General features: G+C 39.8%; 4 protein-coding genes and 2 long non-coding RNA genes across 6 annotated transcripts; 2 read left to right on the top strand and 4 right to left on the bottom strand.

Moving 5' to 3' along the window:
* Nucleotides 1-233: 233 nt before the first annotated feature.
* fxyd6 (FXYD domain containing ion transport regulator 6) lies at nt 234-1836 on the bottom strand. Its single transcript, XM_085917017.1, has 7 exons — nt 1788-1836; nt 1284-1307; nt 1174-1209; nt 834-908; nt 639-675; nt 495-544; nt 234-365 (listed from the first exon to the last, which is right to left on the bottom strand). The coding sequence occupies exons 1-7, from the start codon at nt 1834-1836 to the stop codon at nt 328-330; spliced, it is 309 nt and encodes a 102-aa protein (XP_085773143.1). The 3' UTR covers nt 234-327.
* A 2854-nt stretch (nt 1837-4690) lies between these two features.
* Nucleotides 4691-10347, bottom strand: tmprss13a (transmembrane serine protease 13a). The gene is made up of 13 exons (XM_085916787.1): nt 10156-10347; nt 8913-9087; nt 8217-8327; nt 7858-8046; nt 7638-7764; nt 7464-7559; nt 7325-7368; nt 6621-6783; nt 6377-6555; nt 6147-6245; nt 5874-6016; nt 5392-5544; nt 4691-5302 (listed from the first exon to the last, which is right to left on the bottom strand). Exons 1-13 carry the CDS (start codon nt 10171-10173, stop codon nt 5288-5290), a joined length of 1512 nt encoding a protein of 503 aa, XP_085772913.1. The 5' UTR covers nt 10174-10347; the 3' UTR covers nt 4691-5287.
* Nucleotides 10348-11516: 1169 nt separating this feature from the next.
* il10ra (interleukin 10 receptor, alpha) lies at nt 11517-14869 on the top strand. The gene is made up of 7 exons (XM_085916484.1): nt 11517-11850; nt 11953-12073; nt 12147-12316; nt 12494-12651; nt 12733-12898; nt 13255-13373; nt 13549-14869. Exons 1-7 carry the CDS (start codon nt 11757-11759, stop codon nt 14308-14310), a joined length of 1590 nt encoding a protein of 529 aa, XP_085772610.1. The 5' UTR covers nt 11517-11756; the 3' UTR covers nt 14311-14869.
* A 647-nt stretch (nt 14870-15516) lies between these two features.
* LOC147054299 (uncharacterized) lies at nt 15517-16615 on the bottom strand. The gene is made up of 4 exons (XR_015066759.1): nt 16397-16615; nt 15960-16094; nt 15850-15877; nt 15517-15776 (listed from the first exon to the last, which is right to left on the bottom strand). It is a non-coding gene; the product is annotated as an uncharacterized LOC147054299 (long non-coding RNA).
* A 2153-nt stretch (nt 16616-18768) lies between these two features.
* On the top strand, nt 18769-25116 carry tmprss4a (transmembrane serine protease 4a). Its single transcript, XM_085917115.1, has 13 exons — nt 18769-19138; nt 20039-20090; nt 20163-20306; nt 20400-20552; nt 20638-20764; nt 21225-21344; nt 21779-21822; nt 22262-22424; nt 22518-22684; nt 22881-22976; nt 23056-23198; nt 23267-23419; nt 23508-25116. Exons 1-13 carry the CDS (start codon nt 19133-19135, stop codon nt 23517-23519), a joined length of 1380 nt encoding a protein of 459 aa, XP_085773241.1. The 5' UTR covers nt 18769-19132; the 3' UTR covers nt 23520-25116.
* LOC147054301 (uncharacterized) lies at nt 20191-20620 on the bottom strand. Its single transcript, XR_015066760.1, has 3 exons — nt 20515-20620; nt 20362-20430; nt 20191-20291 (listed from the first exon to the last, which is right to left on the bottom strand). It is a non-coding gene; the product is annotated as an uncharacterized LOC147054301 (long non-coding RNA).
* Nucleotides 25117-25389: the final 273 nt, after the last annotated feature.

Raw genomic sequence — 25389 nt, forward strand, 5'->3', positions numbered from 1 at the left:
AGAGCACACCACGCAGACACACTTTCTAGCTTAAAGATCATCTTGTGTCAAAGGTGCTATTACCCGCGACATGTATGGACGGTGTTAATCAAATCGGGACACTTCATGAAGGCACAAGAAGAGACAAGAGCACTGAGGACTACGATCACGACGAAGCACGACGGGCCTAAAGGTTTGTCGTTAGGGTATATATATATGATTTATGTACACATTTTATTATACCCTTACCTTGATGTGTCACCATTTAATAGTTATAGCTATGATGCCGTGGATTCATGTCAAATAAAATCAGAAGGCAGTGTGAGCTGACAGCGGAGGGGAGCTGCCTCAGTTTTCCGTTGGAGTCTCTTTGGCAGCTGCTGCGGCTGAAAAGGAGGGGCGGGGGGGAGTAATTTATAATTTAACTCCCTAAAGTGAACTTATATTTTTATATTTGTGGATGTCAGGGGTGAGCTGAGGGGAGCTGACATGGCAGGTGGAAAGGGGCAACTCACCCTTTGAGACGATGAGGTTTTCCTCCTGCGCTTCCTCATCTCTGGGGGCCCTGCAGATGGAGAGAGAGGTTGCCATGGTAACCACATGTCTCGTGTGGTGTGACTGAAGCACTTTTTGTCATTCAGAAGGGCACAGCGGCATACCTGCTTTTCTGGTTGATACTGCAGCGGCACCGTCGACCTTGAAAGAGAAAGAAGAAGAAAGGATATCGCTGAGCAACTTTCTCCCCATTGAAATGAATGGGAAGCCATTAGCTGGACTGTGATTGTTTTGCTTTTGCATAATGCATAACAAAGGGAAAAATGTCATTCCATACACTCGAATAGTGGTTTACTTACTGAGAATAAGCAGGATTCCCAGCGTGAATAGCACCACAGCTAAGGCCAGTCCACAAATCCTCAGACTCTCGTAGTCTACAAAGCAAGTTGGCGAGTAGCAAAGCAAACGTTTCATTTAACATCTCATGCAATCGCTGATGTTTGTATTGTGCTACACATTAAAACTGCTGGGTTAAAAGTAACCCAAATTGGGTGAACTTGTGCATTGTGTTGAGAATTTGATCAGTGTTTAGATCAAGATTTTGATACAATAAGGGGTATAAATGATCCATGCTTTGTAGTACAAGTAGCAAGAAACATCATGCATCCAAAACAAACATTTAAAAAAGCAAAACCATACCATAGATAAAAGGGTTTTCCTCTTTCTCCGGTTCATCTATAAAAGCACAAATGTTTTTCATTTTCACTTTCTATTTTGTGTTTTTCTTCCAAACTGGTAAACAGACTCACCCTGTACATCAACATCTGCTACGGCTGACAGTCATCCACACGAGTCGCAGATAAAACAGAAGAAAAATATTCTCAGTGTGGTGCTTGACAAGTTAACAAGACAACATCAGACATCTAGCATGTGATATGTCGAAGTGTCACCATTGTGTGACTTCCTAACATTCAGCCAGTGTGTCAGTCAAACAAACAAACAAACAAAAAAACTCAATGAGTCAGTTTATGACGCAGGGCTGCCCTCTTGTGGACAATCTGCATACATGCATGCTTGGGACTTATGTTTTGTGTTTCTTTCCTATCAAGGACATAATTAAGTATACAACACACAAAACCTAAAAATTCAAATGATTTTATGAAATTATAAAATTATTTATATATATATATATATATAGTTATACTTTTACTCTCATGAAGCAATTTAATTATTGATCAGTTTAAGTTGTAATTTAGTAAAGAATTTCTAACAGGACTATGTGTGCGTGTATGCTTACGTGTTCGTTTACTTACCCGCCACACACATGAGGAGCGACGAGAGGAGGAGAGAAGTAGTTTCCATGGCAACTGTTGATAAAGACCAATAAAAAAAACGGGAGGGTGAGGGGAGCAAATATGAACGTAAAAAACTGAAAAATTGCCATGGTTGTACTGCATTTTGGGAAGCAAGTCCCCTTATGCATTCAACACCGAGGTTGAAATTTTTGAATAAAATGGCAAGCAAACGCATCACCGAAAGCATTGTTACAAAAAGCAGAACAAGATTACAGGCAGGACTGCTGTCTGTCATTCCTCATTCAGTTAGAAAGAGAACAAAATAGACTTCAATGTTCTTAATAAAAATGGCTATTATATGCAAAAGCAGATCACGCAGCCGGAGCAAAGCGGTTTTATCGATTTGCTCGTAATGTAATATAGATGAAGCTCACAGGAAGGAATTTCCACTAATGGTTCATTGCAGTTGAGCAGGATGTGTTTGAGAGACAGTCATCGAGAGACAACTTGGCAGAGGTGAGCGGAACCCTCCGCCAAAGCCGGGAGCAAATTCGACATCTTCATAGATGATCCATTCCACACAGCCCCAATCAAATGTCAAATCAGAAAAATAATGCCATGCATGGTTTTAGCTTAGACTATGGGGGCACCATTTTTTTTTTTTCGTTGAATGCTTTGGCAAAATGCTCTCTTTTTCTGGAATAAATTAATACTCGCACCCTCCCTAAGGACACTGTGCAACCTTGGCCTATTTTTATGCAGATCACATGCACACAAAGTGCACCACTCACATCAAATTCGATTTTTTTTTTAAAGTAATGCTCAATACATTTTGTCAGGAGTCCTGCTTGAAGTCCGTAGGTGGACGTTGTCTGATCCATTTAAGCTCATCCACCTAACAAGATGTTTGTGCCCCCTTAATTCTATTAGGTCAATTTAGTGCCATCAGACATCAGCAGCAGGAACATTCCTGCCCACTTACTTTTGGCAACATGACAACAAAAGGTAATGGCGTTCTTTCCAGAATGAATTTGTGTTTTTTTTTTGTTTTTTTTACTGACAATCATTGATTATTTGACCACAGAATTTTAACCCCAACAACCCAAACATTGAGTGATTTTCTTCAAGGGGGTGTGGTATCTGTCTACATGTGCTGCTCCACCATTTGCTGCCACAACGATCGACGGTTACATTTAGCATGTCAGTGGCATTTTGCATTGTTTGTTACTGTTAGCGTTAAGCTAAGCTGATTTTACTGAGGCAAAACAAGCTTTTTAAAACACCCCTCGGTTTTATTTAATTCTACAGCATAGCATGTCAACTTCATTTCATAGATTACAAATTTAACCCATATTTCATGTATACAAATTGCATTTCATGAGGCCACACCCTCAGAAAGTATTTAATCACATATTTATGGACGAAGTGTATCCACTGGAAAAATGGCTGAGACAATTATCCATCGTGTCGTGACGTCATAGGCTCCCCAATGAACGCATAAGTGGGTCATCTGAATAGGTCGCACGCACCCACAAGAGGACTTCCTATCGATTTACGTGACGTCACTGTGGCAACCGCCCGCACGGTCCTGTCTGTCCTTTTTTTTTTTTTATTTCAATCACCATGGCAACTGTGTCCAGTTGGAAGGTGTGGGCTGTCCACTCGTGAAACGTGAGGGGCGTGGCGGCAAAAAAAAAAAGCGAACAAACGGCATGAGCGCCGATTGAAAAATACAAATATGATCACACAACAGAAGCAAATTATTTGTTTATCGGGAGTCCACCCGTGACGCGCGGGCGCGCATTCAACCTGTGGATCTCGCCCGATGGCGGACGAGAATGTGTCCATTATCCACCCACCACACCTCATTTCAATATCGACGTGTCACGACTGATTTTATACACGCGCCTATTGTGCATTATAAGCTGCAATGATGATTTACGGTGCAAGGAGACATACCGTCATGCATCACTTATTTTGGGTGTGTTTTGGGTCAAGGTGAAAACATGTTAACTAACCAATCATCTTTTGCATTGCAGTTGCATCTAAATCTTAACAAGCGACTTACCTTTTTGCTTATCCAGCAGGTCAATAAAAAGACGAAGCCCACCCACTGTTGTCAGTCAGCTGCTCTCCAGTCTTCTCATCTGTGTGTGTGGAAAGCTGGACTAGAGCAAAAGCAACTGGAAGGATGAGAAAGGGGGGGAGGAAGAGGAGGAGAAGGCGGAATGGACAACAATATGATCTCTTGGAATGACTGTATATCTTTTTTTTCTGGTACCCCTCCCTCCTTTGTCTCTCCTCAGGTCAATAAAGCGTTTTCGTTTCTGTGAGCCACAACACAAAGATGACATTTTTATTAATTCATATTCAGACAAAGTGATTCCACAGATTTTAAAAAATAAAATAAAATCAGATTATAAATAGGAAAATAGGATACATTGGGGATTCTTCACACTAGTGTGCATACAATCAAAGGCTGCATATAAAGTGATATTTAAATATTTGACATCTGAGATGTGCCCCAAGGAAAAAGGAAAGCGTGCAATCATTTATTTATCTTATTTATACACTGTAGTGGAACCTCTTATTTATACACTGTAGTGGAACCTCTGTAGCGGATTTGAAAGACAGACATTCTTCCCATTGGAAATAACAGAATTCATTCACGTTAAATAAAACATTGTACCTAGATAAAAATTTAAAAACAAAGATGGAAAGCAAAATTGTGTTTAAAGTTAAAGACAACTGAAATTTACTTCATGACACAAAGGGAGCCGGCATGGCACAGTTTGAAAGAGGAATGAGAATCAAATCAATCTTACAAGGATAAGGTTGTGAGTATTTTTTTCCTAAATAGTTTTACTTTGGGAGGGAAAAAAATCTTTGAAAATTAAAAAGTACAATGGGACTTAAAAATATATATTAAAAACATTTTTAATGAGGTTTAAAATCAAACAGTTTGGGGCATTTATACAGCAAAATAAACATATACAATTGTCCATAAAAAGAATACTACAAAAATTGTATATTTTGAAGTCTTGGATTTTCCTTAATATATTATATAGCTAACATTACATTTTATTCTCATAGCGTGATCTTCAAACAGATACACCGCAAGCATGTGAGTGTTGTAATTTTGAAAAAAAAAAAACTGCTTTCAATTTCGAAACTCAAAGCAGCCTCTCTATTTCTCATCAGCTCAATTGATCAAGAGCGTCCAACTGTAGCGTCAAATATTTTGATGAAAAAAAAAATCCCCAGTGATAGTGTGAACACAAGCAAACACAAAAGGCAAAAGTGGTGAAGGAATGCAAGACAACAAGTCATCAGTGCATCAAGTGGGAACAGTCACACAGCTGTAAACACGGCGTTCGGTATTGCGGCGGTGCGTCCCCGCCGCTCCATACAACCTTAAATCTGTCCGTCCATTTTCTGCTGGACGCAAAGCGATCCTCCGTGCTTGACCGCTTCACAGTGTATTGCTCAACGGAGGAAGATGAGGTAGAAAGGTGGCATTACAATCTTAGGTACTGTGAAAAAAGCAGGGTGGACAAATCCATTAGTAGGTCAACGGGTTCATTTGAGGGCCCTGACTTAGATGATCTATTTCTTGACTCACCTGCATGTTGGTGTAGATCCAGGGCAGAAGACGGCTCACCTTGGTGTAAACACCCGGCTTGTTTTGCTCGGCGCACCCGTCCCCCCAACTGGTGATGCCCACCAGGTACCACACATCCTCATTCTGACACACCAGTGGTCCACCGCTGTCACCCTGATGAATATGTGACAAAAAGGGAGTTTGAATATTATGAGATTATGGAACGTTCAAGGAAATCATTTGTGGTAATTGAAATAGATTGGGGAAAAAAAATCATTAGGCTTTTTCAGAATAAATAAATAAATAATAGCAGCCTGCTTTGTATTTAAATTAATGGAAATAGCTTAATAAATAAATAAATAAATAAAAGAAATGGATGGATGGATAAATAAATAAAGAGCAGCCTGCTTCACATTTCAATTAGTGGAAATATTTGAATAAATAAAATTTAAACAAATAAATAAATAGCATTCTGCATTTAAACTATTCTCCTCAAAAGTCACCTGACAGGAATCTCTGCCTCCCTCCAAGTGTCCGGCACAGATCATGTTATTCGTCACAGCGCCTCCATACACCAAAGGGTTGTTGCACTCTGCCATGCTGAGGAGGTCAACAGTAACCTCCATCAGCTCATTGGACACTACGCCTACATTCAAGGAAAACAGTTGTTGCTATGCAATGTTTGCCAACAGCACGTGAGCGAGGCCGCAAGATCCGGTCCGACTGCATTCTCGCTATTGAGTGTACACGATCAGAGAAATGTTTCCCAAGCTTACCCGATCCTGCCACAGTGGTACCAAAGCCTGACGTCCAACAGGCACTGCCAGATCGGAACCGCTGTGCGGTAAGTGGCAGGCATGCCGGGTGAATATCATCTGAGAGAAGAAAGAACAGATTAGCTCAGATGAATGTGAGTAACAAAAACATCCTAAATCCATCACTATACAATTTTCCACACATGCTGAGATGAAATCAATCAGTGAAAGCGAAAAGAAGCTCAACCAACCGTTAAAGTCGACCCGAGTTGCAAGTTTGAGCAGAGCGATGTCTTGATCGTTGGTCAAGTTGTTGTAATTCTCATTGAGGATGATCTTCTCCACCGCCAAGGCCGGAGTTAAATTGTCCAGAGACGTCACACCCGCGTACACTTGCCAGAACTGTGGCCAGAGCGCTGCGGGGTTGTTCCTGTAGGACGACAACATCAAGTCATCCATTTTAAACATCGGCCATATGCCAAGTAGACATTTCACCTTGGAAAGCAGTGAGCGGCGGTTAGCACAAAATCCGGAGAGATCAGGACCCCTCCGCACACGTGGAACCCTCGAAAGTGCAGCGTTAACTGCCACGGCCACTGACCCCTGTCTGCAACGTTCCCTCCTATGATGCGAGATGTAGACCGCTGCTTGCCGCACTCTGAAGTGCAAAGAACACACAAAATGTCCTTTTTAATGGACTTGTGGTAAAACAGTTGTGTCTTTCTTGGCAAAAATCCAGAGCCACGTTCAAGCAATGACTTAAATGATGACTATTTTTAGCAGGATCAGTGGGACCTAGTTAGCCTTGCAAGTTAGCTATCTACCTATACATAGAAAAACAATGTATACAATTCTGATTTATAAAGTACTATAAATAAAATGTATTATTATTATTAAACACTTTCAATAGTGATGTCTGCAGGTGTTGCTCCATTGTTTGTGTTCAAATGCCCGTTACTTTGAGGTCTAGAACACTAACGCTAATTTTGTAACTCCTCTATGGTGTTTACCATTACTTGTTAGCATTAAGCTAGCAGCTTTAATGCAAAAGTCCCACCAAATTCACGTGAACAAATTATTCGAATTCAAGAGTAATATGTTGCTGCACCGAGTGTTAAGGTGATACAAACGGTATCACATTTGGGTTTTGAGTTGGCTCATACAATGTGTGCGTCACAGGACAGATGGCTGCTGCTTACCGACGCACTGCAGGGAGACTGCACTCTGATCTGGACATGAGGAACTGTGTGATGTCACAATGAGAGAGACGTGAGGCCAAATTCTAAGCGGACGCATTTACCACACCTTTCAAATAACAGAAAAAGAAATGTTATTTACCTGACTTCAACTTGACTTTGGATGGATTCTGACACGCTGTTCGTCACTGTTAGTCCAATGGAGTCTCGCTTTGTGATATTTGTATAGCTGTAAGATCTAGATACATTCGGGGGTAACGAAAAGGTAATGTTATGGTCACTTGGTATGAATGAGAGATTAGAGGTGAATCTTTACTTTTGAAACCCAAGTTGGGTGCACGTTCGGTCAGCGATGTTCTGGTCCCAACCGTCGAAGCAGACGGGAAGAAAACGGCCATCACTGGCGGTCCTGACTTCCAGACGATTACTAATCGCAAGCCTCACTGGTAAAGAGACAGAATAAAAATTAAAAAAATAAAACAGTGCCAACTATCATAGTTTGGACTCCATTGATCTGTGATTACTTGCACACTCACCACAGTTCATTTCATCAGAGCCCAGCTCGCAGTCATTGATCCCATCACAGTTTGTTGCATTATCGGGGCAGGTGTCACGTATCAATACAGACTCTGTATCGTCGATGTCTACATCTTCCTGATCGTCGATGTTGTTGTTATTGTTGTCGTTGTTAAAGTCTTGTGTAAATACTCTGGTGCCATATTGCACTGCCATTGGTGAGAAAAGAGAAGCTAATGAGTGTCAGGAATGATCATGTAACTGCAAATTTAGTAGCAGAATTGCCATCATTAAACTCAGAATGTTGTCTATCAACAATATCCAGGAAAAGGCCCCCCTGCAAACAAAAACGGAAGAGCAAACGAATACAAATGCCAACCTCCGATCCATATGGCAACAGCCAGCAGGGCGATGAGAATAAAGGCAGCGCATGAGCCTCCGTAAAACTGCGCATCATTCTTACAGCATCCTCTTTTTCTGCTCCTGGGGGCTGCATGGAAACACAATACAAATAAAACATCGAACCATTTATTTTTCCAAACCGCTTATCCTAACGAGGCGAGCTAGAGCCCATCCAAGTTGACTAGTTGGCAGCCAATGGAAGGGCAACAAAACAAATATCTTTAAAGTAATACAGTGGAAAGATAAAGTTCCACTGGCCCAGTACTCAGTACGACCAGATTTTTGTGAAACTATAGCACATGTGCGGTCACCATCCAGAAGTTGACCTCATTTGAGCCAAACACACAAAATGACGTCAAAGTTAAAGGAGACATCAACCCCATTTTTTTCTTTGCAGGCCAACTAGTCAAAAAAACAGTGTTGTGTTTATGGAACATGAATTAAGCAGCAAAATCCACCCATTTGTATGCATCACAGGGGTCGGCCATTTTGCCACTCGCTGTCAACAGAAAATGACATCACCGTTGTTTCGGGTATCAACCAATCACAACTCAGCTGTTATCAGAAATTGGTCATGTGACCTTCGCAAGCCAATCTTCAATTCAACCTGTAACATGATACTCTGTTAATCGCTGTTTATGTCCGTAGAGAAATATAGAAGGCAGCGACTCACGTGAACTTAATTGGGTTACTTGGGGAGCGGCCACAGGTGGTGCGTACTGAGGGATGTAATGAGGCTGGTTGGCAGGGGTGGGGCTTGGTGCGACGCCATACACAACCTCTTCGTAAGACTTGAGGGGGGGCTGAGTGTGCACGGCGACAGAGTAGTAAGGAGGCGGGAGATCGTCCTGTGGAGGAAAAAAAATAAAACATACGTTTTACATTTGTTTGGCAAAATAGCAGTGGATGAAGATGAAGACATCTGAGTCGGAGTCACGTGACACTTTTTTTGCATTAGACGAAGCACAGGGACTTGATTTACATTTTTAGATGATTTAAATAAAATCTGATATATTGTATTGTTTATGTATTATAGAGGACTAGGAATAACTTTGCCATTCTTTCAACAACAAATGACAGGCCATTTTGATCTCTTGCTTTGGAGGAAGTAATTGTTGAAAGTTTCAACACGATTGGAGAGGCACAACCGGAATTTTCCAATCATCTTTTTGAGGAGCAAAACAATCAACAAAGACATGTGGCTAAACTCGTTTGTGATCAGGATTAGCAATGTCACCTGACAGGATGTTAAAAATGTGCTGATGGATTTCTAAACGGGGGTGGGGTCTTAATTACACAAAGGTCTACGTAGACTTTTTAAACAAAAAGGTATTTCGTAACATCTTCTCTATGGCTCAATGGTCAAGTTTCCATAAAAGCCCTTAGGAAAATGAGATTACCGAGATAAAACAGGCAGATAAGCAGGTTTATCTTATTTCTCAGCTATCGTACACGTATCGTTTTGCACGGTCTTCATTGTCATCGAAAATGACTGTTAAATGTCACTTTTACCGGATCGGTTACAGTTTCACCCGAATAGTGATAAATAAAGGGCACGAGTGACCAGAGGTGTTTGGGACAAAGTCAATTGGCACTGATTTAATTGATCAACTAAACGGAAGCTCAATCAAACAATTATCCAAACACAAATGATTTTTTGTGTAGATGAATAAGTGATTAAATCAAATTGAGACAAAACTAGTTTAAAGCAGAAACCTAAACTTTAAGGCAATAGAAACAAAAGAAACAAATGACCACAATCTATCCTTCCCGTCTGTTCCCTTAAGTGCAAATAAACACGATTCACCATTTTTACGAGTTAAGAGATTTCAGTGGATAAGGTGAAGTTGGAGTACATGCGAGAAAGAAGTGTTAGAAGGGAAACAAAAGAACAGGGAGACAATTCATAAACCTACCGGGTTTAGCCTTGCCATCGGAATGAGTGATTGTCATACAAGTGGAGGTTTGAGGTGTCACCGCATGGGTGGAGCTCGCTCGCATCCAAAAATGGAAAAATGCGGACTCGGTACATCTGTCAACAAGCGTCTTTTCTTTACTCTGCTGCGACTATCAGTGTCCTTCATCTAAACACCTCCCACCTCCACTTGCATCTTGCTCCAAGGTGGGCGTGGCCAGCAGGTCACACACCTGTCCAACCGGTTTTCCGCAGACCACCACAGCTGCTTCAATGGACTGAAATTTGATTGTGAGACACCACTTGAGCTGTCAATCCCATTTAACGTGCGCTTGAAACTGATTGGTTCATTCTGAATAAGGCTAAATGGCTAGTTTAAAGAAAGGATGGAATTTAAACATATATTTTTTTAATCTGATTAAAAATAATCAACAAATGAATTAAGATTAGATGATTAAAATAAATTGAGATTTATTATTATTTAAGAATAATTTATATTATTTAAATAATTGTTAGTTGCAGCCCTTCATGATATTATATTGATGCAACAAAAGTGGTTAGCATCAGCAATTGTTGATTCAGTTTGCCCTCTGAGTAGTTTCATTTTCTGCACGTTGTTTGCACAGAGGAAGAAAGGAAAAAAATGTCACGTGACCCAGACAAAAAAGGTGAAAACCCGAAGGGGAAACTGAGGTTCATGCAAAAGTTCTTTTTCTTCTAAAGTGAATTGCAAAATAAACTATGGGGGGAGGGGGGGAGTGAGGAGTTTCCCTTGCCCAATGAACAAATGCTGAATAGTTGTGAAGAACCTTCTGGGGGAACACTGTACTAATAAAGCTGCATAAAAAACATCAGTTTAAGACCAAAAGAAAATCCAATAAAATGACCCACCACGATCCGTTAAAGTTGTTGACGAAAATGAATCGTAGGGACCAAAATAATGTTATTGACCAACAATTATCCATCATCATTATCTAGCATTTGATATATATATAGGACTCATTTCTTTCTATTGTGACATTGATGGCGGACATGTTCAATGAGTAAAATTTAAAATTTCATGCGATGTGAAAAAAAAGTATAAAAAAAGTATATATATATATATATATATACACACACACACACACACACACACACACACACACACACACACACACACACACACACACACACACACACACACACATACACACACACACACACACACACATTTATATATAGGTCATGAGAAAGATAATTGAAAACAAGATGAACAAGGGAAGTCCTAAATGTTCTGTGAAAGCCATATGCAGGTGCTTTACGTCATACACGTTGCTGAAGAGGGAAAAGCTAAAGAGGAAGTTAAAATCTTGTTGGGACCTGTGTGTGAGGTCACAACAGGAAATGGGTCACGTGATGAGGGGGAGGAATGTTCAGCGGTTTGATTTTTGAACAGCTCTTTGAAAAGCGAGGTGCCTCCACTTCATCTTCTCACGTTGAGGACCAAAATCGACACATCAGAGCAGCCGAGTCTCAGAAATGGTTTGGTTCTATTGTTCTCGGTGCTGCACGGAATAAGGGATTAAATCAAAAAAGTCTTGGCTGATAACATTTTGGACCTAAATGATGACATCTGCGGAAGTACTTGGAATAACTAAAAGCAACAAGATGCTTGTTGTTGCTCTTGTGTTTCTCTCTAGCATCAATTTTGTGTCAGGTAACAACACATTTGTGATAATACTGCTTTCTCATCTTTTTGTTTCATATGTATTGAGATGGAATATAAAATGTCGATTTCTGCTTTATCTTTGCAATACAGCATTCGGCGTCCCACAGGTTGACGCACTGTCCGTGAATGTTCTGGATGGAGAGGTGGTCGTTCTTTGGAAGCAAGCCCAAAACACCACATCTGACCTGAAATACAATGTGCAAATGGCAAAGTATGTTTTCCACTCTAAATATAATCAACCAACATCCAGGTGGGTTCTTGACAGATATATTTTGTGCTATCAGGCTTGCTGGTGAATGGGCCATGGTGCTCAGCTGCACAAATGTTACCAATACCTACTGCCACCTGAGTGGACTCATAAATAACTATGGAACTGGCTATAAGGTCCGGGTTCAAACAGTTGACGGAGCCAACATGTCAGTGTGGACAGTGAAGAAATTCCTCCCAAATGGAAGTAAGAAACTATCTTGTATTATTTCTTGTTCACGCCATCTTTTTGTATATTAAGATCCGTTATGGTATTATTTCAAGATAAATAAATAAATAAATAAATAAATAAACATAAACAATAAATAAATGTAAAAAATAATGAATATAACAATTAAAAATATCCTCTTTTCATACCTCACAGGCAAGCTTCAACCTCCTTCCTTCACGTTATACGCTACCTCCAGCACCATAACAGTCCACATTCATCAAAAACCTATCCTCAGAAAGCTCTTTCCCTTTGGGGTTACTTACATCATCCACCTGGAAGAAAAAAACGAAATTGACAAAGTGGAAGCCAAAGTAAGTTTTGACGGAAAAAAAAAATCTATGAAATGATTGATAAAGTGATGCATTGACATTATTGTCGTTCGAAACTTACAGGAGCCAATAATGGCGTACCTGATAGATAATGAAGATCAGGGGTCTAAAACTTTCACATCTCTCCGGTGGGGGGTCGAATACTGCGTCAGTATGATGGTGGAGGGAAACGGCGCTTTGTCCAAGAGCGATTTATCCCCAGAACAATGCCTACTGCTTCCAGAACAAGGTGAGCAGAACAATATGGCAAAGAATTATATCATGTTTATTTACAAATGGTTATCAAATGTTACATTCTTTACTGCTTTAAAACTATAAAGAAAAGTTCAAAACTGTATAATGAAATTTAATATAACTCGAATAGTTACCTTGTTCCATTGCTAGTACATAAACTCAATTTTCATCAACTTGATTTATTCAACACTGTGTAAAAAAAATGCTTTGGAGAATATTAATTGGTTTATTATTCCAGTTTCTATTACTATCTCGAGTTATGCTAATAGCGTAGGGGAATCTTGTATTGCAAAGTGTATTTTTAAACACAGAAGTTGGGAAAATATTTAAACCATTTCTGTTTCTTTCCAGAATGGTTCATAATTTCTGTGTCATCCCTGACGGTTCTGGGCGTGTTGGCTGTGGCGGCCATTTTGGTTGTCGGTCTGTTTTGTCACCTGAAACGTCCGGCGAAAATGCCTGCTGCATTGGTACGCAAACAGAAAACATTCTCTGAAACTCAGTTTGATGCCAGGTAGCCATTTTTAGACCTATACAAATGAGTATTGTAGTGATCACAAGTTAGAAAATAGAACAGAGTAAAAATATCACATTTGACACAATTTGAATATGAACCAAGGCTCATTGTCTCTTCTCACTTTTTAGAAATCCCCTGTTCATGGCTGGCATCCACTCACTCTTGGAGAAGGGCCAATCGAAGTGGTCACAGACAAAGGTTGGTTCCTCACTGGCAGCAGAACAGAAGTGAGAAACTTTGCAGAAATTCCTCAGAACAAGGGGACACTTTGCGTTTTGAGAAAACAAGACGACAGGGCAAGCCTTGACAGTGGCTTTAGCATGGAGTGCAGCGCTACAGAAAAACAAGATCGAAGTCCACAGAGGAGACAAGAGGATAGTGGTTGCGGGAGCATGGGAGAAACGGTGTATCCCCATCAGGATGACACCATGCAGACTAGGTGGAAGGAAAGCGGGGTGGGACTCGGATTCCGATTGGAATCCTCGACTATGAACACGATGGGTCAGGAGAGCGGATCCCTCAAAGAGTTTGACAATTATCGAAGGCAGAGCCCCGCACTACAGAGTCACCGAGACGAGAAATCGAAACAGATCCTTCCCGGTCCAGTTTTGGCCGAAGTGGTCCCGGGCTACCGGGCAGGGCCTCAGTCATGTATCTGCTCCGGTGCAGATCAATGCTCCTGGTGCCTCAAACGCATCGTCCACGAGGATACAACAATCCGAAAGCATAAAATCCCGCCGAGCAAGGAAGACATTTTAAATGATACAAGAAGGACACGGACAGAAACGACATTGGGTTTCCCTTTGTTAACAGCTCTGACACAAGGGGTGGACCTCAACATGAACACTGTGGCCATTTCGCTTTGCGACTTACAGCTGGATACGGATTGAGCCACCTGAGACGTGTTTCAAAATATGCTGACAAAAAAATAGCTGCTGCTTTGGGAATAATACTCCCTTTCCTTTTTGTGTATCGAAATGGAAGGGTGTGTGAAGAAAAAAATGTGGTTAAGAAATACAGCAAAAATATCCTTATAGGAAAGAAATGCAAATGTAAATCGAACCCAATATCGCATCTGCTGAAAGGAAAGTGCGATTGAAGTGAAACTATTTATGTGATGTGATTAAAATGTACTATTTTTTTAATGTAAAGATATTTTGTCGTTACATGTGACTTTGTCAGATTGCGTCACTGTCTCATTATTGTTTGTGTGAAATATTTATTTTCCTTAAATACAAGCCATGTGAATTGAATTTGCCTGTATTTATTGTCTTCACTGTCATGACACAAGACAGCAAAAATGACCACAATTTGCGGTTCTGTAGGCAAATCCTCCATTAGAAACCGAGAAGTGGACTGAGACAAAATCATTTCCCCTTTCATGAAACAACTTGTTTTCACAGAAGTCAACATCTCCAGCCCATTTAAGGCATTAAACATTTGCTTCTTTTCATTGGACAGCCAAATCTTATCAGTGAGCAGTAATATAGTATTAATTGCTTTATGCAGAAGATAAAGAATATATCCTTTTGGGAGTTGCTATATTATCCGCCTAAATTTGTTGTTCAACTGTTCGTGTTCAAATATTCATTGCTTTAAGGGTTATAGCATTAAGACACTGCTGCTATTCATTAGCCTGTGCATGGCATTTTGTATTGTGTGTTAGCATTAGCTAGCGACATTTCCAAAGGTAGAGAAATGATGTGGTTGTTTTAAATGCACAAGTAATTTAGTACGTGAGCATGTGCGTGTGTGTGTGTTTTCAAGTACTTATTTCAAAGTTTTTATTCTGCATTTCAAGTTCAAATGGATATGCGACGTTATTTGTAAGAGTTCAGAATGTTTTTAAACGAAACTTGCTGCAGAAGAAAATAAGTTGGTTTTTTTGGAATGGTTAAAAACAGAAGGAAATGACCATAAGAGGTTTTTTTTTAACCTTAACAACTGAGCAGAGTCATATTATGAGAAAAGCAATGAGTCATGATAGTTCCATGACACGTAATCGTCAAAATTTCAGCAGATGTGTGAGATTTGGAGGTGAGCAACTTGCTGTTGCTTGCTTTCTCAAACATAAGTCATTACTACCAAAGTGGCGATTCTTTTTTCTTTTATTTGTCATATTTTTAATACAGTCTATATACAGTAGTGTTTGCAGTACAAGAAAACATCAGTCCAACTGGGTCACATGACACAAAGAGTCCAGGTAATTTTTAAAGAAAAATCCCTTCAAACATCAATCTTGATATTATAAACACGTGATTTTCTTTTTTTTTCCAATGACATAGAGGTGACAGGTCATTTTTTAGAGCCACTAATGGTGAAAGGGGAAGACGACTTTTTTTTTAAGCCGACCGTGCTGTGGAAATAAAATTGAAAACAATCCGTTAATTTTGAAATTGAATTTTCACTTATGCATGTAATATACTCACGTGAGGACTCTGTCCGTCAGCGGGGGTTCTAAAAAAAAAAAAAAAAAAAGAGCTTTTTGAGGTGATCTTAAGAGAACATAATGGAGGAGAAGGGCGTCCTCCTCACTCACGTTTTTTCTTGCAGCAGTTTTTGCACGATTTGCACTTGTACTTGTAACAGAACTGCACGATGGCGATGGTGAAGAGAATGGCCAGGATGCAAAAACCCACGGCCACCCCCACCGCCTTGGCGTTTACCCTACTACCTGAGACAACACACACGGACATTTCGATTTTTTTTCTTTTTTAAAGGATCGTAAAGAATATGATACAACCACAGTAATGCAACACAATGTTACCTCTCTGCCTTAGTCGATAAAAAGTGAGGATTTGTATATTAAGACTAAACTGGTGTTCAAGTCTTCATTCATCATCCATTGTTCAAAATTCACTATTCTGTATAAGAATACAAAGTCAATCCAAAATTATTGTAAAACTTGTTGAACTTCTAAGAACTGCGACAGAGTCACACAATGTCGTCAGGCAGCACAAAAAAAAAAAGTCTTACCTTGATTGCCCATAGCCGATGACCTTGTGAGCCCTTGGCTGTCCTCCCTCCTCGCTTGACTTTAGCAAAATTATCGATCCAATAAGCGATAGATTAATTTTTAAAGAGCAACAGTGAATATTGCCTTCTGTGCTTTCGACCTACATCTTATGTGTCAGTGTTGGTTTTCCCCATTCCAGGCATTTTTTTTGGAAACCGGTTTGCCTGCCTTATTGTTGACGTCTTTTTTTCTTTTCATAAGATAATGCGGGAAGTGAATTGATGTCGCGATTGGTGGATCTTTTTTTTTGTTTTTTTTTTTTACAAGTCACCTGTATTTGTTTTCATTCATTTCACAGTGTACAACGCAGTAGACAAATTAAAAATGAAGTCTTGTCATGAGTGTCGCCTTCATTTGTAGTCACTTACCGTCATCACGCCAATCATCATTATTATTTTAGCTTTTTTTATGGCAACAACTTGTATGCGCGCAAATAATCTTTGCACGACCGAAGGGGTCGGCTCAGGTTGATTCTGGGACAGAATGACAAATTTGAAGCCGTAATATGGGTACCTGAAAGATGATGTCAGAATATGTGTGGAGATTGCATGATGAATGAGCACATGCAAGCAGTACATTTTCCATTCGTCAGTTCCTTCAAATGCAGATGAGGGCGAAGCTGATAACATCATTACAAAACAGCTTTCATGTTGCTTCTATGAGGGAAAAATTAACAATTATTAACCCCTTACATCAACATGTTCCATGACATTGATATTAAAGTCTCTATAAGTCAATAAATGTATGCTCAATTTGACACACCAATGAGAACAATGTTGTTGCTGCCAAATTTGGTTGAATTTAATATTTATTTATTTATTTATTTATTTATTTATTTATTTATTTATTTATGGCCCTTCTCGTTCTTTCACCTTTCTCTGCACTGTACCAGTGTACTGTCTAAAGACAACTTTTGTCAAAGTTTTGGTGAATTTAGGTGACACTGCAATAGGGGTGGGAAGTGTGCATTCTTTAGATGGTAGGTAAGGTGAAATGAGTTTTTAATCATTAACCAGTTCTGTTTTCAAACTAAGCTGCACTTCCTCTTGCGGCTATCAGGGCAACCGTTCAATTACACGTCTGAGAACGGAGATGTTGGTTTTGCGGTTAAGAGTGTTTTATGCATGTGCGTGTGTGTGTGTGAGGTGTGTATCTGCGTGGAACGCACTTAAGGCGACATAAGTAACTGGGAATATTTTTGCTCAGTTTAAGCTTTGGATGGCAATTGGACAAGCCACAACAGATTGACAGCGGCACAACAGGTAAAAATGCAAAAGCAGATACACTTCTTTTGCATACATCCCATAATTTCCAAGGAAATTATTATGATTTAAGGAAAAAAACCAGTTAAATATTGAGTATTTTCGTGCCAAAGGGCTGTTTGAGTCAGCGTTGGAGCCCAAAATCAGGGGATGCTTTGAGAATAATTGTCAATTGATTGTCTATGTGAAGCCCTTTGAGACTGCTTGTGATTTAGGGCTATACAAATAAACTTGACTTGACTTGACTTGTTGTAATAAATTAAGTGGGCTGTTTTTAAGATTTTTGAGTCTAAGATATATATATATATATATATATATATATATATATATATATATATATATATATATATATATATATATACACATAAATTACGCACTACTTGATTATTCAGCAGTGATCAATTTTCCTGACAAACAATATTTTTATCTGCTTTTGTTAAGGTCTATTTAAAATCTAAATGTAACATCTCTACTCAAGGTCACTAGAGTTTAACAAGCTTGACTCACTAAACACATCCACGTCATGTTTTATTGCTGCCTTTTAACCACATTCTGTTGATCAGATAAATAATTCGAAGCACGCCCACAAAATATGTATCCATAAAGTTGGTAAGGTGCAAAAGTTCAGTGACTTGAATTCTGGTAAAAAGACAGCTCCTGTTTATAATACTCAGTGGTTCTCTCGCATGTCCGATCAAGTTTGATACGTGGCACGCATTGTGAGTCATGCAGTTGATATCAGCTGATTTGACAGTCAAAAAAAAAAAACAGGAAAGAAAACACACCTAAAGTGGGAAACTTTGTATGTGATGTGAGCGAGACAGAGTTTATGTCCATGCATTTGTGTGTTTGTTTGTGTTTACATTCCTGTATTTACATGGGGTGGAAAAGGGGGGGGGTGATCAATTATGCTAATTAGCAAGAAACATTTATGTGAGTGGATATCCAATTTGAAAAAGACAAACCTTTGTCCGATGTGCCGGGAGAGGGTGATAGATTTGGAGTGGGTGGATGCATGGGAGGGACTTAAGTAAAAAAAAAAAAAAAAAAAAAAAAAAGGCGCACAGGTAGAGAGGATAGAGAGAAGCGGCTCCAGGTGTCAGGTTACCTGGAATGGTTTTTGTTTAGTTTGCCAACAGGTCTTCGGTCACAGGTCTTTTGCTTTCTGAATCGGCTGCGCTTTGAAAGCCACAAAGAACTTAATGCAAGCCCGAGGTCGCGGAGAGGCCCGAGTCAGACGCCCTTCCAGTGGGGATTCTATTACAATCCTGAAGAAAGACAACGTGAGGGAGGTCCACACTGAGAGTGGGGGGGACATAAAAATCAAGTCAGGTATTTGGAGTTGAGGTTTGGGAGAGAACGCAACATTTTGGGTGGACTGTGAGAATCTGGAGGTTCTAAGAATAAGGTTTAGGAGCGACTGAGAACTGCATCATGTGGGTGAGTATCGAGCAAGAAGTTGAAATTTGTTGAGAAAAAAAACAACAGTATTTGTTTTTATTAACCGGTTTGTTCACAAAGAGCAAACCACATAAGTGCTGATGGGTTTTGGGCTCACAAGTGTTTAGCCGGTGGTGTAAACTGCAAATACTGGTTCACGAAATACCTTCTCATGTTGTTAGTCATGAGTTATGTTGGTGTCTTCTTAATGCTACTCAACAGATTTGTATCTTTCAGTTGGAATTTGCATACGGCACTTTTCTGTTTTTACTAAGAACATGGGGATTATCAGACGGTATGCAACTCTCCAATTAAGGTCGATTCAATACGGATCTCCACGCCAGGTTCATGATTCAAGAATAATCCGTGTTTCGATTCGGTTCGATTCAGAGGGAATAGGATTCCATTTGATATGGTAACAATGAGTCGTTCCCACCTGTAGAACGGATCTTAACAGCAATTATGCAACTGGGACATATAATATCTTGCCAGAGGGGTTTTTTTTTTTTTGTTCCGTCCCAGCGATACCGGTTACTTTTTGAAAAGAAGTTTCACAATGGTGATGCTGCCAGAATAGACCCTCAACCTCCTGCGCTTTTGGAGTCGTGACGGAATCGGCCTGAGCCCGTCAGTCACATCCCTGTAGCACGTGGACGTAATGTACTGAGGATCTCTTTCGGCAATGAAAGATTTTTGTTGGCTGTGGGAGGGGTTGGAGTGTCACAAAATTCAAAGAACACCTAATTAAGAAACTCAATAGGTATGTCTAAATTCCCTTCCACTTGAAAACATAACTGTTGAAGTCATCCGAGCTTAAATAATAGCAAAGGACTGATTACACGCATAACACACCCCTACACAGAATTTTGTGTCCATACTCATTTGTCGTTCCTTTGTCAGAACACTCCATTGGCTGAGGAAAGCACAACACCGTTGAACCCAAAGCACATAGGTAAGGTGATTAATTCACTAACATGGAAATACGTGCTTCAACTTTGTAATTTGTCTTTCTCCTCACTTGCAGTGGCTCCACGGCCAGGTCGCCACAGAAGGCCCATGACGGCTCCAAAGACTCAGAAAGAGAAGGTCTCCAAGACGAAGAAGGTGTTGTTGACTATCGCAGCAGTTGTGGTGTTGCTGGGAATCCTGGCCACTGCGGGATACTTTAGTGAGTGACAGTCGCCAACGCTTTTAAAAGATGGATTTCAAAACATTGGCCTGACCTTTTCTTTCTATACCAATCTCTTCTTCTTCTTTTTAGTAAAGCACCTGATCGACAGCAAGTACTTCTTCTGCACAAAGTCGTTTAAGTTCATCCCTTTGGATAAAGCGTGCGATGGAACGGACGACTGCACGGGAGGAGAAGATGAACAAACCTGTTTGTCAAGCCTCAAGGTCAACACAACATTTCCAGGTAGAGCCAAGGAACCACTTTCATCATTACTTGTCTGTCACCACAACTTTGAGGGAAAAAAAAATCTGTCTCTTCTTTGTTGCAGTGCGCCTCATGACCCGTCAGAACGTCCTCCAGGTGTACAATCCCAGCGCAGGGTGGAGGAGCGTGTGTAGCGAAGGCTGGACCGAGAAATACTCGCGGATGACGTGCACGCAACTGGGATACACCTAGTTAGTATTAGGAGCAGTGTCAGAATGATTCAAGGAGAAGTCAACCCAACAAATGTTCTTGGTTATGATGAATATTTGGTTTGTGGAATATGAATTAAGTGCATCATAGGGGCGGCCATTTTGTCACTTGTTGACTGAAAATAACATGACAGTTGCCAGGTCTCAGGTCACAACCAATCACAGCTCAGCTTCAGAAAACTGATGAGCAGTGATTGGTTGAGACTTGGCAACTGTGATGTCATTTTCAGTTGATAGCAAGTGGCAAAATGGCCGCCCCTGAGATGGATAAAAATGGGCGACTAATATTCCACAAACACAATATTAATCAAAATACTGTTTAGACTACTGTGGGCACATACAACACATTTGAGTTAAATAAATAAAAAAAAATCGGTTGACTTCCTCTTTAAGATTGACCTCATTGCCGATCTCTAAGCCAGTATCCATCCTCTGTTGGCAGTAAACCTCGCAGCACCAATGTCCCGGTCAACACGTTATCATCAAGCCTGAAATCTGGACCCTTTACTGCACTCAGATCGGGGACAGGAAACACGCCTGTTCACCAAGCGACAGCTGACCAGTGAGTAAATCTACATTTCATAAAAGAGGCATCGGTACAACAGAATATTTGTTCTTCCAAACCACTAGCGTTTTTGTCTTTTGAGTTTGTGTAGAGTTGTCTGAAATTTCTTGATAAGATGAAAAGTTTAGCGCCATCTGAAAAACGAGTGCACACTAAAAATGCCAACACTAAGGTGCATCTGAAGGTGCATCTGAAATATGAAGTGCTTTTGAAACTGTCATGAAACCAAAACAGGAACCAATACTACCCCAAAACCATATTTTCTTGTTGTATTTTTGGCATTGTTCTCTCTTCTTGCGTTTAACGGTCAGGATTTCCCCCCTCACGCAAACAAGTTTCTATTCTCAGCATAAAAAACAGTTTGTAGTTTTTGTTCCATTCTCGACGTCTTATTGTGTGCTTGAATTATAGCATTCTTATCCCTCCTGTAGGAGTGCATGCAGATCCCAAGCGGTGGTTTCTTTATCCTGTTCAGGTTGGTACTATTTTTAGAAAAGCAGTCACAGAAATTACTTCTACATTTTATTTTTATTTTTTTGAAACAGCAGGGCAAGCTGACTCCAAAGTGTAACTGGTTTGACTCCAATAGAGCTTACACACCACTGTTGACTACAAAGTCTTTAGCAAACACACAAATGAGCACATCTTGTGCGTCATTAGAATCTCCAAAAAGTTCCGAGAGGAAAAGAAACTAGTTCAACCAGGTTTGGTCTGACGGAGCACAATTAATGTCATAATTAAATTGTTCAGAGTTCACAATTTGGTTGGGTGTTATTAGCAAGCATTGCACACCTCACTATGAACTATTTTACTTCCTGAAAAATGATTGGGAAAATATATTGAAATGCAAGAATAATATACGACTAGGAATCCATTTCACGTTATGTTGATATGTCTCTTTTTTTTTTTGTCAGACTGCGGCGAGGTGGACCCTCAGAATCGTATCGTTGGGGGTACGGATGCTGTTATAGAGGAGTCGCCATGGCAGGTGAGCCTGCAGCAGGGCGGCCAGCACACATGCGGAGGCTCCCTCGTGTCGACACGTTGGGTGATCACCGCAGCTCACTGCTTTGCCGGGTAAATATTTTTGGCTGTCATGTGACCGTTTGGCAATGTCATGCACCTGCTGTGTCACACCAGAGCCTTTTTGTTTCATTGTGGGCCCTGCAGCAGTAAAAAGGAGCTAAGTCGTTGGAAAGTGGTGTCGGGGAAGACCTACATGGGCACCCTGGGAGGTTCTTCTGTTGACAGGATCATCCTGAATGGAAATTATGACCCAGCTCGCAATGATTATGATCTAGCGCTCATGAGACTTGCCAGTCCAATCACCGTGGGAGGTAAGAAATTGTTACAATGACTCATATGGCTGCCCTCTAGTGGCACAGTTTATTTTTAAAGTTAGCAACCCGGTACAATTCTGTATGAAATCGTTGAGATGTACCTAAGCAGATCAAATATTAACCAAATACAGATTTTTTTTTTGGGGTCAATTTCAAAAGCAACAAATAGTAATTTTCATCTTACATTTTCCAGAGAGCCGCATGCCAGTTTGTCTTCCTCCAAAAGCCCTCGACCTTTCTCCCTCTGCCTCCATGGTGGTAACCGGTTGGGGCTACCTGGAGGAAAATGGTAATTCTGATGATAAAATATAAACAGACAAGGTGTTCCTCATTGCTAATAATAATCCATACTCTCACATTGCCTTCAGGGAACATCTCTCCGGCCCTGCAGAAAGCAAACATCCCTCTCATTGAAAGGAGCAAGTGTGCCAGCCCCATCGTGTACGGCGGTGCCATCACCGATAGGATGATCTGTGCTGGCTTTCTGGAGGGGAGAGTGGACGCGTGTCAGGTAACCACAGCACGGAAACAAGATTGATTGATTGAATGAGTTCAAATGTGAGCGCGACATCACATCAGGGAGACAGCGGAGGACCATTGGTGCATCTCACCTCATCCAAATGGTACCTGATCGGGGTGGTGAGCTGGGGCGTCGGCTGTGCCCGGGAGAGGCGTCCTGGGGTCTACAGCAATGTGGAGGAGATGCTCAATTGGATTCACAGCGTCATGGAGGTAAAGCAGACAGTTTATCACAAAAGTGATACACAGTCGCTGGAAAAGATGAATATACTGATTTGGTGATTATTATTTTACCTTACAGAAAAACCCATGATGATTTTAGACTCGACAAGCTACTGCAAGACAAAACCGCAAGTGACCATTTGGTTTCCAAGTGGCGAAAGACAGATTAATATGGAATGAGGAGCACGTACATTAATGTTCATTTCAGGTTGTGAATGTGTGCTTCACCGGATTGCGTGGAATATCTCGAGCAGACATCTTAACTGGACAAAGTATGTCAGATAAATGTCTGCATAAATTTCATCCAAGCATTCCACGTAGGCCTACTGAATATTCTAATGGGTCATTCTAGAATTGCTGGACAATATAAGAACAGAATTTGGGAAAAAAAAAAAAACTACCATTACTTTTGTTGTTGATTAAAAATAGAACAGGTAGTCCAGCTGAACCACCAAAAGTAAACTTTTAATCATCATATCATATTTTGCTGGGCTTGGCACAAAACCGAATACGAATATTCAGGCATCTAAAAAAAGATTTGAAAAATATTTTTAAGTCTTTTACAATTAAGAATAAAGTTGAATTATATTTCAATCTTAATTTGACTACTTCTCCACAGTAACAGAGAATTATAACATCGTTAAACGTTTTGGCTAAATAGTACACGCTAGTCATGTTTGCTGCTAAACTAAGTATCCAGGAATAAATGGAATAAGGGAGGGAAAAAAAGACTGTCTTTTTAGAATAATGTATATAACTTAGTAGCGTTGGTTTGTGTGATGGAATAAAATGAAGCATTGGAAGAAAAAAAAAAACAGCAAAATGAGGAGAGTACTTGGCTATTTTTATCTATTCTTCTAGGCTACAAGTGTTTCTGTTGTCTATTTTAACAACTTCAGGGTGATTACTATAATCTAAAATATATCTGTTCTGAAACTAAATTAGACGATTAGAGACTGACAAAACCCGTTCCCCAAATCGTACCCACTAAGAATATTCAAAACAGTTATATTTTTTAGATTTGATCTGCAAGTTGGTCATCAAAAGGCAATGACAAGAGAGAAATATTCAGGAATCATTTTTACTATTGTTTTTTTTCCTCAGGGAAAGAAATGTCCTCCAATCATGGAATGTCCCTTATCTTTCTTTAATGACTTGCAATTTATTGTGTATGTGCCATGATAACATCGTACATTAGCTATGATATGATATCAAGTCTCACATAGGGAACAGAATAATTCAGGTTCATGTTTTTTATTAATGCACTGGTTGAAATCACTGCTTAAGTTGCATCATTTTAGCACATAGCAGAAAAATTCAACCAAGCACTTTACATCTAAAATGGGAATTACTTGACATCACCCAGGTAAATAATTCAAGTAGATTGAAATTAAGTTCACTGAAGCATGAACTCACTTGGCTTTTATATTCAGAATCTGTTCCCAACCACTTCTTCATATCTGTGCACATTGAAGGTTTAGAGTTACGGTTACACTTGTAGTAATGCAAAAAAAAAAAAAAAAAAAAAATAGAAGTAGTTGGTGATTAAATAAGACTGCCCATGTGATAAACTGTAAGATATCGAATGAAAATTTGATGTTGTCGTAAGAGATCATTTTGCTGTGCACATTTTACTGTTTGTATGTTTTTGTAAATATGTGAGTAATAAAGAATTGCCAAAATTGTAATGCACTCACCAAACACTTCATTCAGTGTGTGTGTATATATATATATATATATATATATATATATATATATATATATATATATACACACTCACTTGGCTGTGAGTATATATATATATATATATATATATATATATATATATATATATCATGTCTAAAAATAATAATGCTTTGAGCTGCTCTACACAATCAAGATTTTAGTGATAACTTAACAGACGAAATTGGATCTTTTTTGTTGTTTTTGGTTCTCATTGGCACACCCTGACCCAATGGTAA

This window comes from Syngnathus leptorhynchus, chromosome 7, assembly GCF_054491065.1.
Source record: "Syngnathus leptorhynchus isolate UIUO chromosome 7, UIUO_Slep, whole genome shotgun sequence".
NCBI lineage: Eukaryota > Metazoa > Chordata > Actinopteri > Syngnathiformes > Syngnathidae > Syngnathus > Syngnathus leptorhynchus.

Excerpts from the sequence above, each read along its gene's own strand:
- fxyd6 (XM_085917017.1), bottom strand. The coding sequence starts at position 1,836 with ATGGAAACTACTTCTCTCCTCCTCTCGTCGCTCCTCATGTGTGTGGCG. Across the intron at positions 545-638 it reads AGTATCAACCAGAAAAGCAG|GGCCCCCAGAGATGAGGAAG; the intron begins GTATGCCGCTGT and ends CTCCATCTGCAG. Across the intron at positions 366-494 it reads AAACCTCATCGTCTCAAAGG|CCGCAGCAGCTGCCAAAGAG; the intron begins GTGAGTTGCCCC and ends CCTCCTTTTCAG.
- tmprss13a (XM_085916787.1), bottom strand. Across the intron at positions 6,246-6,376 it reads AACTCGGGTCGACTTTAACG|ATGATATTCACCCGGCATGC; the intron begins GTTGGTTGAGCT and ends TTCTTCTCTCAG. Across the intron at positions 6,017-6,146 it reads TACCACTGTGGCAGGATCGG|GCGTAGTGTCCAATGAGCTG; the intron begins GTAAGCTTGGGA and ends CCTTGAATGTAG.
- il10ra (XM_085916484.1), top strand. The coding sequence starts at position 11,757 with ATGATGACATCTGCGGAAGTACTTGGAATAACTAAAAGCAACAAGATG. Across the intron at positions 12,317-12,493 it reads GAAATTCCTCCCAAATGGAA|GCAAGCTTCAACCTCCTTCC; the intron begins GTAAGAAACTAT and ends CATACCTCACAG. Across the intron at positions 12,652-12,732 it reads TTGACAAAGTGGAAGCCAAA|GAGCCAATAATGGCGTACCT; the intron begins GTAAGTTTTGAC and ends CGAAACTTACAG.
- tmprss4a (XM_085917115.1), top strand. Across the intron at positions 20,765-21,224 it reads ACGCAACTGGGATACACCTA|TAAACCTCGCAGCACCAATG; the intron begins GTTAGTATTAGG and ends CTCTGTTGGCAG. Across the intron at positions 22,425-22,517 it reads GCAGCTCACTGCTTTGCCGG|CAGTAAAAAGGAGCTAAGTC; the intron begins GTAAATATTTTT and ends TGGGCCCTGCAG.